Consider the following 13,110-nt stretch of genomic DNA (forward strand, 5'->3'; position numbering starts at 1 on the left):
CATCTGTGTTGGTGAATCTTTTGCAATTTGTTTAATGAACAATGAAGACAGCAAAGAAGAAAGCTGTAGGTGGAATCGGTGTATTAGCGGCTGGCTACAGCAACACAACCAGGAGGACTTTGAGTTGGATAGCAGACGCGCTACCGTGAGTACGCAGCTTTGGCTTCCAAACATTTGATCGCTTGCCCGTACGTGCGTGCCGCTATGTGCATGTCACGTACGTAAAGTGAAGTGAAGTATATTTATATAGCGCTTTTCTCTAGTGACTCAAAGTGCTTTTACATAGTGAAACCCAATATCTAAGTTACATTTAAACCAGTGTGGGTGGCACTGGGAGCAGGTGGGTAAAGTGTCTTGCCCAAGGACACAACGGCAGTGACTAGGATGGCGGAAGCGGGGATCGAACCTGCAACCCTCAAGTTGCTGGCACGGCCGCTCTACCAATCGAGCTATACCGCCCCAATGGGTAACTTTGGGGAAATATATGTGCTGTATGAAGGTGAAAGGTTCTTTGGGCTGTGGGATTGAGTGTGTTGTGCGGGTATTTGAGTTGTATTGGTGGGTTATATGGACGGGAGGGGGGAGGTGTTTGTTATGCGGATTAATTTGTGGCATATTAAATATAAGCCTGGTTGTGTTGTGGCTAATAGAGTATATATATGTCTTGTGTTTATTTACTGTTTTAGTCATTCCCAGCTGAATATCAGGTCCCACCCACCTCTCACAGCATCTTCCCTATCTGAATCGCTTCCACTACCCTCTAGTCCTTCACTCTCACTTTCCTCATCCACGAATCTTTCATCCTCACTCAAATTAATGGGGAAATGGTCGCTTTCTCGGTCCGAAACGCTCTCACTGCTGCTGGCCATGATTGTAAACAATGTGCAGATGTGAGGCGCTCCACAACCTGTGACGTCACGCTACTTCCGGTACAGGCAAGGCTTTTTTATCAGCGACCAAAAGTTGCGAACTTTATCGTCGATGTTCTCTACTAAATCCTTTCAGCAAAAATATGGCAATATCGCGAAATGATCAAGTATGACACATAGAATGGACCTGCTATCCCCGTTTGAATAAGAAAATTTCATTTCAGTAGGCCTTTAAAAACTTTTATTGTCACTATACACAGGTGCAATGGGATTAAAAGCTTTTATTGTCACTATACACAGGTACAATGAGATTAAAAGCTTTTATTGTCACTATACACAGGTACAATGAGATTAAAAGTTTTGATTGTCACTATACACAGGTACAATGACATTAAAAGCTTTTATTGTCGCTATACACAGGTACAATGACATTAAACACTTTTGCAATGGGATTAAAAGCTTTTATTGTCACTATACACAGGTACAATGGGATTACAATATTTTATTGTCACTATACACAGGTACAGTGAGATTAGAAGCTTTTATTGTCACTATACACAGGTACAATGAGATTAAAAGCTTTCATTGACACTACACACAGTTACAGTGAGATTAAAAGATTTTAATGTCACTATACACAGGTACAGTGAGAATAAAAGCTTTTATTGTCACTATACACAGTAACAAAGAGATTCAAAGCTTTTATTGTCACTATACACAGGTACAATGAGATTAAAAACTGTTATTGTCACTATACCCAGGTACAATGAGATTAGATTTAGACTTAGACTTAGACAAACTTTAATGTTTCACAAGGGAAATTGTTCAACACAGTAGCTCAGTTACAATGATGGAAAGTGTAAGGATGGAAAGGACAATGCAGGTATAAATAGACTAAATATAGCGATATAAAATATAAGATATATACGAATATATACATAATATGTGTAGAGTATATTACAGTATATTATATATACAGTATATTATATATACAGATATATATTATTTTATGTCTATAACATATGTCATATATACTGGTAACAAAAAAAGCAAGAAAAGTTGAGAATAATACCAAAAATAAAGTAAAATGAAAGGAATTCAACGGAGTTACTGTGATGTGCTGCCACTCTTTCAGGCGCACCAAAGCAAAAAAATAAAAAAAAATTTTTTATTTTTTTTAAATCAGCTTTTATTGTCACTATACACAGTTACAATGACATTAAAAGCTGTTATTGTCACTATACACGGGTACAGTGACATTAAAAGCTTTTATTGTCACTATACACAGGTACAACGAGATTAAAAGCTTTTATTGTCACTACACATAGGTACAATGAGATTAAAAACTGTTATTATCACCATACACAGGTACAATGAGATTAAAAGCCTGTATTGTCACTACAAACAGGTACAATGACATTAAAAGCTTTTAATGTCACTATACACATGTACAATGAGATTAAAAGCTTTTATTGTCACTACACACAGGTACAATGAGATTAAAAGCAACTCCAGCATCAGTGCGACAGTCTATAAATATACAAAACATAGGAAGGAAAAAAAGAAAAATAGTACAAAAGGAGGTAAGGTGCACAGTCCAGTCCTGAGAAGGAATGTTCTCATAACACAAGTCGACAAACAAATATTTGCAATAAAAGAAGACATACCCATTTTTTCCAACAGCTCCCATTCATCCTGCAGGAAGACTCCATAGTGTCCTGGGACAAGAAGAGAGCAGAATGTTCAAATGACTCGTATTGGCACCAAGTCCATGAAATGTGCTCTTCTATTTAATCGTCACAGTTTTTGTCTCTTTTTCATGTTTCTTCTTTTTAGTCTATCATAATTACACACGTGTTGGACTCTTTGATCTCTCTAAACCAGCAGGTTAGACTACTGCCATGGTCTTCTCACTGGACTCTCTAAACCAGCAGGTTAGACTACTGCCAAGGTCTTCTCACTAGACTCTATAAACCAGCAGGTTAGACTACTGCCATGGTCTTCTCACTGGGCTCTCTAAACCAGCAGGTTAGACTACTGCCATGGTCTTCTCACTGGACTCTCTAAACCAGCAGGTTCGACTTCACTGGACTCTCTAAACCAGCAGGTAAGACTACTGCCGTGGTCTTCATCCTGGACTCTCTAAACCAGCAGGTTAGACTACTGCCGTGTCTTCTCACTGGACTCTCTAAACCAGCAGGTTAGACTACTGCCATGGTCTTCTCACTGGACTCTCTAAACCAGCAGGTCAGACTACTGCCATGGTCTTCTCACTGGACTCTCTAAACCAGCAGGTTAGACTACAGCCATGGTCTTTTCACTGGACTCTCTAAACCAGCAGGTTAGACCACTGCCATGGTCTTCTCACTGGACTCTCTAAACCAGCAGGTTAGACTACTGCCACGGTCTTCTCACTGGACTCTCTAAACCAGCAGGTTAGACTACTGCCATGGTCTTCCCACTGGACTCTCTAAACCAGCAGGTTAGACTACTGCCATGGTCTTCTCACTGGACTCTCTAAACCAGCAGGTTAGACTACTGCCATGGTCTTCTCACTGGACTCTCTAAACCAGCAGGTTAGACTACTGCCATGGTCTTCCCACTGGACTCTCTAATCTGGAAAAAAATCGTTTTTGAATCGAGAATCGTGTTGAATTGAAAAAAAAAAAAATCGATTTTGAATCGAATCGTGACCCCAACAATCAATATTGAATCGAATCGTGGAACACCCAAAGATTCACAGCCCTAATATGAACCATCTCCAACTATGAGAACCTCAGGGAGTGGTCTCCTGCTGACATGTTAGAACCATATGAACCATCTCGAGGTCTAAGAACCTCAGGGAGTGGTCTCCTGCTGACATGTTAGAACCATACGAACCATTTCGAGGTCTAGGAACCTCAGGGAGTGGTCTGACATGTTAGAACCATATGAACCTTCTCGAGGTCTAAGAACCTCAGGGAGTGGTCTCCTGCTGACATGTTAGAACCATACGAACCATCTCGAGGTCTAGGAACCTCAGGGAGTGGTCTCCTGCTGACATGTTGGAACCATAAGAACCATCTCGAGGTCTAAGAGCCTCAGAGAGTGGTCTCCTGCTGACATGTTAGAACCATATGAACCATCTCGAGGTCTAAGAACCTCAGGGAGTGGTCTCCTGCTGACATGTTAGAACCATACGAACCATCTCGAGGTCTAGGAACCTCAGGGAGTGGTGTCCTGCTGACATGTTAGAACCCTACGAACCATCTCGAGGTCTAGGAACCTCAGGGAGTGGTCTCCTGCTGACATGTTAGAACCATACGAACCATCTCCAGGTCTAAGAACCTCAGGTTGTGGTCTCCTGCTGACATGTTAGAACCATACGAACCATCTTGAGGTCTAGGAACCTCAGGGAGCGGTCTCCTGCTGACATGTTAGAACCATTCGAACCATCTCTAGGTCTAAGAACCTCAGGGAGTGGTCTCCTGTTGACATGTTAGAACCATACGAACCATTTATAGGTCTAAGAACCTCAGGGAGTGGTCTCCTGCTGACATGTTAGAACCATAAGAACCATCTCGAGGTCTAGGAACCTCAGGGAGTGGTCTCCTCTTGACATGTTAGAACCATACGAACCATCTCGAGGTCTAGGAACCTAAGGGAGTGGTCTCTTGCTGACATGTTGGAACCATAAGAACCATCTCGAGGTCTAAGAACCTCAGGGAGTGGTCTTCTGCTGACATGTTAGTACCATATGAACCATCTCAAGGTCTAAGAACCTCAGGGAGTGGTCTCCTGCTGACATGTTAGAACCATACAAACTATCTCGAGGTCTAGGAACCTCAGGGAGTAGTCTCCTGCTGACATGTTAGAACCATACGAACCATCTCAAGGTCTAGGAACCTCAGGGAGTGGTCTCCTGCTGACATGTTAGAACCATACGAACCATCTCTAGGGCTAAGAACCTCAGGGAGTGGTCTCCTGCTGACGTGTTAGAACCATACGAACCATCTCGAGGTCTAGGAACCTCAGGGAGTGGTCTCCTCCTGACATGTTAGAACCATACGAACCATCTCGAGGTCTAGGAACCTCAGGGAGTGGTTTCCTGCTGACGTGTTAGAACCATACGAACCATCTCGAGGTCTAGGAACCTCAGGGAGTGGTCTCCTGCTGACGTGTTAGAACCTTAAAGGCCCACTACTACCGACCACGCAGTCTGATAGTTTATATATCAATGATGAAATCTTAACATTGCAACACATGCCAATACGGCCGGGTTAACTTATGAAGTGCAATTTTAAATTTCCCGCGAAATATCCGGCTGAAAACGTCTCGGTATGATGACGTTTGCGCGTGACGTCACGGGTTGAAGCAGACATTTTGGAATAGCACGGTGGCCAGCTTAAGTCGTCTGTTTTCACCACATAATTCCACAGTATTCTGGACATCTGTGTTGGTGAATCTTTTGCAATTTGTTTAATGGACAATGAAGACAGCAAAGAAGAAAGCTGTAGGTGGGATCGGTGTATTAGCGGCTGGCTACAGCAACACAACCAGGAGGACTTTGAGTTGGATAGCAGACGCGCTATCCGACGCTAGCCGACGCTAGCCGCCGACCGCACCGATGATCGGGTGAAGTCCTTCGTCGCGCCGTCGATCGCTGGAACGCAGGTGAGCACGAGTGGTGATGAGCAGATGAGGTCTGGCGTAGGTGGAGAGCTAATGTTTTTAGCATAGCTCTGTCGAGGTCCCGTAGCTAAGTTAGCTTCAATGGCGTCGTTAGCAACAGCATTGCTAGGCTTCGCCAGACTGGACAGCATTAACCGTGTGGTTACAGGTCCAGGGTTTAGTTCAGTGTCTCCTGATAGTAGAAGTAATAGTAGTGTTGATCTTCGGTCTATCCTTCCAGTCAGGGGCTTATTTCTTCTGTTTCTATCCGCAGTTAAGCACAATGTTATCACGTTAGCTCCGAAGCTAAAGTGCTTCACCGATGTATTGTCGTGGAGATAAAAGTCACTGTGAATGTCCATTTCGTGTTCTCGACTCTCATTTTCAAGAGGATATAGTATCCGAGGTGGTTTAAAATACAAATCCGTGATCCACAATAGAAAAAGGAGAAAGTGTGGAATCCAATGAGCCCTTGTACCTAAGTTACGGTCAGAGCGAAAAAAGATACACCCTGGCGTCCTGCACTGCACTCTAATCCTTCACTCTCACTTTCCTCATCCATGAATCTTTCATCCTCGCTCAAATTAATGGGGTAATCGTCGCTTTCTCGGTCCGAATCGTTCTCGCTGCTGGTGTAAACAATGTGCAGATGTGAGGAGCTCTTCAACCTGTGACGTCACGCTACTTCCGGTACAGGCAAGGCTTTTTTTATCAGCGACCAAAAGTTGCAAACTTTATCGTCGATGTTCTCTACTAAATCCTTTCAGCAAAAATATGGCAATATCGCAATATGATCAAGTATGACACATAGAATGGATCTGCTATCCCCGTTTCAATAAGAAAATCTAATTTCAGTAGGCCTCTAAGAACCTCATTTTGATTGTATTTTCTGATGTTATTGTCCCTCCTTTGACTTTCTATAAAGCACTTTGGTGTAGGAAGATAAATAAATGAGATGTTACCACAGTATTGTTGAATGTGCTCACACTAGAGAGCCACACCATTTGGAGAAATAATATGATGGCATTATTTCAATGAGTCAAGTAGATAATAGTAGGCACCAGTCTTTTGCCCTGCAATGTTCTACACATTTGAGAATAAAAATGAAGAATATGAGTTCTTCTGAAGATTATTTCCTGTCTGCTGGACTCATGCTGCCACGCCCCCTTGCTACTCGCCTACAGGACGTTTTAACTGTCAAAGCTTCCATTTTTGGGTCAGGAAATGCAGTTTTTGGCCTTCTTTCCTGGCGTCTAACTGGTCCCGTTGTGTTTGTTTGGGCTACTGCAGCCATGGTGTCCCTCCACAGGCCTCCATCCGCAATACTGGGCTCATTAAAGGAGCGCTACATGTTTCATGTTCCGTCATTCAATCAAATAACGTGACAGAGATGGACGGACATGAAGATATCTCTGACAAAAATCCTAACTTTGTGAAAATATCTTGACGAATATGAGATTATTATATAAGTAAAGAGGGTGAGGCAGCAGCTCACACATTCTCATACTTTCTGTAACACCCAGAATGAAATGTCAGCCATCTTGAAAAATGTCTATAATCTACGTGAAGGAGCCCAGAATTGTTTTATTGAAATATTTACATTACTTCATGTGTCCCTAAGAGGAAACCTTACAATGTTGTAAATCCATAAAGTGTTATAAATGTCTATCAAATTGAGTAGATGGAGAGTTATTGTGATGTAGAAAAAATGCCATATTTTCATTAATTTTCCCAGGTGATTTGCCATATTTTGAAATGCAAAAGTTGATGCTCCTTCCGGAATCCAACACACGATTTGTGTTTTCTAACCATGGAAGATTTGGCAAGACAACTATTTTTGGACAAATGAGGATTCAAAACCTTATCTTTTTGACGCTGAAAATACTGAGGATGAACTGCTGCTTATAGAAGCTAGCACGAAAGAAGAGCGAGACGTTGGAGCAGATGGAAGCCGAGAGAGTGAGGTGAAAGTGACTCGAAGCTGCAAAATGTGGAATTTGGAGCCAAGCTATTTCAACATAAATGGAGTGCTTAACTTGATAAACGGCCAGCTGGACCAAACAGACATGGAGTGAGTCACATTTAATATTGATCATGTGTGGTATTACAACTCCAGTACACACACTTGCTGTGTACAAACAAAACATGAAATAATACTTTACAGATACTATAATATGATTGTTCATGTTTTTCACTCACTACAGATTGGTGTTGTATCACAGTGTTGTGTATTACAAACTCAAACGTGTTTCGTGTTGACGTAGAAGCTGGCTTATCTCTTCTAGTAGTTAGCTTTTATTGCTAATAGCGTAGCATGGCGATGTGTTAGTAGGTTAGAAAAAGAGTTTCTCCGTGTTGTCTCTTACAATAACAATGTTGCTACATCTTGGTTGTTATACAGGTTACACAACTTAAATGAAGTATTGTTGAATGCATTTTTAAAGTGATTTAGCGGTAGAATTGATTGCTAACATTAGCTACATCGCTAGCCACCAAGAACGAGACCATTCTTACATGTTAGAATGCAAAAGAAAAATAACTTTAGTCTCATAATAATTTTGAACCATAGGCAATATTTTAAAAACCCTGCACTTCCCCTTGAAGTAACTTTCACTGCAAGTATATGTCGGCTCAAAACATTGTCTCCTTGACTACAAATAATCTGCATTGGTCCTGAAAAAACATAGCAGTCCATCTCTATGATACACACACTGAAATGGTTTTATTTGAAACAAATAAACAACAGAACTGTCCTGCAGGTTCACAAGTCAACAATGAAATATCTTAGTTGTTCAGACAATAATGGTTTGGTGTATGTTGTTTCTTCATGGGGAAAGATCTTACTCTCTCTTGTTTTCACATTGGCATTTAAGCTAGCTGGCGATTAGCACACTAGTTTCCAGCTAGCGATCAGTGCGCTAGCTTTTTTCCCCAAATGAGGAGTATCACCACCAGTCTGTGAGTTTATCAAACAAGGTTTTAGGATCATTTCCAAGTGAAATGGTGATACCAATGTGGAGAATGCAAATATTATTGGTATACTTTAGTCTAACATTGTATTGTGTGATCATGCTATTTGTACTTTTCCACTCTGGCCGCTATACTTCCGTTGCCTTATTATCTGTTGTTGATTTCCATATTTGGTCCGAGAGCGCCCAGTGTCTGCACAAACATGATCAATCACTCCTCTGGTTTGAGCTAGTACTGAAAGACGCGACCCCTCTTCTTATCAGCAGGTGCATCCCTCTCTGTCAGGGGGGGCTGCCTTGTCACCATAAAAGTTAAATCCCTTTGTCTTACTTTTAGACCTCTCTTGGCGATGCTACGGTTGCATTGTAAGGGCTGGTCTCCTAAAGCTTTAGCAGAAGTTGGCCAAGTACTATTCTGTCTCAGTGGTCCTTTTTACTCAACATATACAGTCGTGGTCAAAAGTTGACATACACTTAGGGCTGGGCGATATATGGAACATACTCGATACATCACAGGTTTGTCTCTGTGCGATATAGAAAATGACTATATCGTGAGTTTGGAGTATACATTTTCACACAGTTGCTTTTAGCTGCGGGCATTACACTTCAGGCTTTTCTCACTCTTTCTTGTCTCTCCTTCTCACAGAGACATAAAACAAGCGCACCTTCTTACATACGTCACATACTGTCGCGCGTGCAACGTCATACGCCCTCGCCCAGCAGAGAGGTAGCAGAGAGGAATGTCCAATAGTTAAAGTTAGCTGTGGCAGCTAACTTCTGTGGCATGTGGTGCTAGCGGAGCGCTGTGAGTGGTAATACGAGAGAGAGAAGGTGCCAATCTGGTAACAAATGAAGGAAAAAGAATGAATTCCCAAGAAAAACAGCAGGGGGTCCATCGTCTGGTGGTGGTTTGGCTTCAAGCGGGAAGATGTTGAACAGACAACCGTAACATGTCAAGTATGCGGCAAAAGCGTTGCTACAAAAAGTAGCAGCACTGCTCATTTGTAGCATCATTTGATAAGTCACCTGCTAGAGAATGAAGAGTGCTTGAAACTCCGCATGTCAACATCTCGGCCGGTGCCACACCCACAAAATGCCCAATCAACCATCACTGACCCAATTGAGCCTGGCGTCTTCCATTTCCACATCAACACCATATGAAACAAATAGTCAACAACAAAAGGAGATAACGTCCGCAGTAAACTACCACATAGTGAAGGAAATACACTATTTGATTTCCTATTATGCAGCTCATTTTTATTTGACACTTATTGAAATATCTTGTGTGACATCATGCACAAAAGTGCACTTTATTTGTTTTGAACTATTGTAGTGGCGTTCCGTACAAAAAGTGCACTTTAATTTAGTGTTGTTTTGATATGTTATCGTAGTGTCATCATGCACAAAAGTGCACTCATAGCTTGTTTTAAAATGTCTGACAATCTTGCTAGTTTTGGTTTGAAATGACATGAATGTTTGTGCCACTGCTTAATAACTGTTTAATAAATACACTTTTGCTAAATTTACTTAGTTGTGATTTCCCTCTCTGCATGAAAGTTTAAAATGAGCATATATTAATGCAGTATGAACAAGAATGTTTTAATGTAGACACATAGAATCGTCATACTGCTGTGATTACATGCATCAAGTGTTCATTCAAGGCTAAGGCAAAATATCCAGATATATATTGTGTATCGTGACATGGCCTAAACATATCCACAAATTAATAAAAGGCCATAACGCCCAGCCATACATACACTTGTAAAGAACATCATGTCATGGCTGTCTTGAGTTTCCAATCATTTCTACAACTCATGAATGTTTTTTGTGACCAACAAGTATGTGCTCCAATCACTCTATCACAAAAAAATAAAAGTTGTAACTCAAGACATGATGTTCTTTACAAGTGTATGTCCACTTTTGACCACGACTCTATGTCATCCAAAAGAACTTGGGTGTGTGTTTAGGACTACCAGCGGTAATGGTTACATCCCTCAAACATAGGTGAGTCTTTTATGTTGTGTTTGTATCTGGAACTGTATTGCACTGACCCCTTTTGGCGATCATCTGAGGACAACCCAGGTTGAGATCAATGGCGTCACAATAGTCCTGCGCCAACATGGCTGCCTGAATGAACACCTCGGGGTCATTGGCACAGAACTGGAGAGAAAAAGAGGGATGTTATTTACATTGAAATATGACAAGATCAGTGCAGAAATATTACATGACAATGTTTGACATAGTGATCAGGAGACTGAAGAAGATAATACAGTGATGTGCGATACCACCCACAGATACTGCTACTCTGTGCAAATGTACATACTTCATGTGTCTGCTAAAATACAGTACAGTAATGTATTTATTTATATCTGCACCTTATTGCTCTTTTATCCTGCACTACCATGAGCTAATGCAACAAAATGTTGTTCTTATCTGTACTGCAAAGTTCAAATTTGAATGACAATAAAAGGAAGTCTAAGTTTAAGTCTAGTCTCGAAGTCATCTAGTCTAAAATGTCAGCAAATAACATCTTATAGCATGAAGAATACAATAGCAATGATCTGAAACTCAAGTATTGATTATCTTCAAGATGGCGGCGCATTGCTATGTAGCAGCTTGAAGACGCTCTTGGGAGTGTAGAGCGATTTGGCAAAAAACACCCGTCATTTCTGTCAATTTCATGGCTGGCTCAAAGCGTGAACACTCTGTGATCACATACGACCGACAGACAATTCTGGATGTGGATGGATCGGGTCGTTATAGACTGAAAGATGCATGTGCGGTGGACCTCCTCGCTAGCATGGGAATACTTCGCGGGCTACATCGAGCGGCCTTTGCAGCAGCGGAGTCAAGTGCTAGCGGTGACCGCCAATGGAGACGACGTAAGCGGTGCGAGCGGAAGCAGAAGCGGGGGTGCCGAGCGGGGCTAACAACAAAGGGAAAAGCTAACCAAAGAAGCGTGGAGCGTCCGGGTAAGAAGCCATTTAAACTAGAACTAACCGGCGCCAGGCTGGATAATCCCTGCACACATAGCAATTCTCTTAGAATAAAACACAACTCACATAATGTTTTTTCTTTTGTGACCGTGTCAGAGGCAGACATGCAATCTACTGAGGTGGCTAACTATGATAGATAGATAGATAGTACTTTATTGATTCCTTCAGGAGAGATGCGTTCAGTTTATCGCAGCACCAAGCAATCAATCTAAAAATTGCCGTCGTATCAATTCCTAGATATGGTCGAAACTATTTAAAGTGCACTACGCATAATAAACGCAACATTATTAATATTGCTACTTCGGATAATTTCAACAAACAATCCTCAAAACAGCCCACTACCTATAACATGGGCTTTTTAAACATAAGATCATTATCTTCCAAAACGTTATTAGTTAATGAGGTCATTAGAGACAACAAACTTGACGTCGTTGGTCTCGCCGAGACCTGGCTCAAACCAGACGATTTTTTTGCGCTAAATGAGGCATCTCTTCCTAACTATACCAATGCGCATGTTGCCCGTCCTCTTAAAAGGGGAGAGGGTGTCGCACTAATATACAATGAAAACTATAATTTTACACCTAACCTAAATAATAAATATAACTCGTTTGAGGTGCTCACTTTGAGGTTTGTCACACCGCTGCCTCTCCACTTGGCTGTTATCTACCGCCCCTCTGGGCCCTATTCGGACTTCATCAGTGAATTCTCAGAGTTTGTTGCTGATCTAGTGACGCACGCCGACAATATAATCATAATGGGGGACTTTAATATCCATATGAATACCCCATCGGACCCTCCATGCGTGGCGCTCCAGACTATAATTGATAGCTGTGGTCTTACACAAATAATAAATGAACCCACGCATCGCAACGGTAATACGATAGATCTAGTGCTTGTCAGGGGTGTCACCACCTCTAAAGTTACGATACTCCCGTACACTAAAGTAATGTCCGATCATTACCTTATAAAATTCGAAGTTCTGACTCATTGTCAACAAACTAATAATAATAATAATAACTACTATAGCAGCCGCAACATTAATGCTGCCACAACGACGACTCTTACTGACCTACTGCCTTCGGTAATGGCACCATTCCCAAATTATGTAGGCTCTATTGATAACCTCACTAACAACTTTAACGACGCCCTGCGCGACACCATTGATAGTGTAGCACCGCTAAAGCTAAAAAGGGCCCCTAAAAGGCGTACCCCATGGTTTACAGAAGAAACTAAAGCCCAGAAATTATCATGTAGAAAGCTGGAACGCAAATGGCGTGCGACTAAACTTGAGGTTTTCCATCAAGCATGGTGTGATAGTTTAATAACTTATAAACGCATGCTTACCTCAGCTAAAGCTAAATATTACTCAAATCTCATCCACCTCAACAAAAATGATCCCAAATTTTTGTTTAGTACAGTAGCATCGCTAACCCAACAAGGGACTCCTCCCAGTAGCTCCACCCACTCAGCAGATGACTTTATGAATTTCTTTAATAAGTAAATTGAAGTCATTAGAAAAGAGATTAAAGACAATGCATCTCAGCTACAACTGGGTTCTATTAACCCAGATACGACTGTATATAAGACGGATACCGCCCTCCAAAATAGTTTCTCTCTCTTTGATGA

The 13,110-nt window shown here is 41.6% G+C and overlaps 1 protein-coding gene across 13 annotated transcripts in view; it reads right to left on the reverse strand.

The window, feature by feature from the left end:
- The window catches only part of dus1l (dihydrouridine synthase 1-like (S. cerevisiae)), an 87,883-nt gene that overhangs the window by 39,166 nt on the left and 35,607 nt on the right, over nt 1-13,110 (reverse strand). For all 13 annotated transcript variants that reach the window (XR_009826533.1, XR_009826534.1, XM_062050644.1 and 10 more), the window contains exons 3-4: nt 10,540-10,648; nt 2,537-2,587 (exon numbers count right to left, since the gene is read on the reverse strand). Coding sequence is in view for 11 of the 13 variants with exons in the window: in XM_062050644.1 (XP_061906628.1) it covers nt 2,537-2,587; nt 10,540-10,648 (160 nt within the window). In the remaining 2 variants the exon portion in view is untranslated. The remainder of the gene's footprint in view (nt 1-2,536; nt 2,588-10,539; nt 10,649-13,110) is intronic.

This window comes from Entelurus aequoreus, linkage group LG06, assembly GCF_033978785.1.
Source record: "Entelurus aequoreus isolate RoL-2023_Sb linkage group LG06, RoL_Eaeq_v1.1, whole genome shotgun sequence".
Lineage (NCBI taxonomy): Eukaryota > Metazoa > Chordata > Actinopteri > Syngnathiformes > Syngnathidae > Entelurus > Entelurus aequoreus.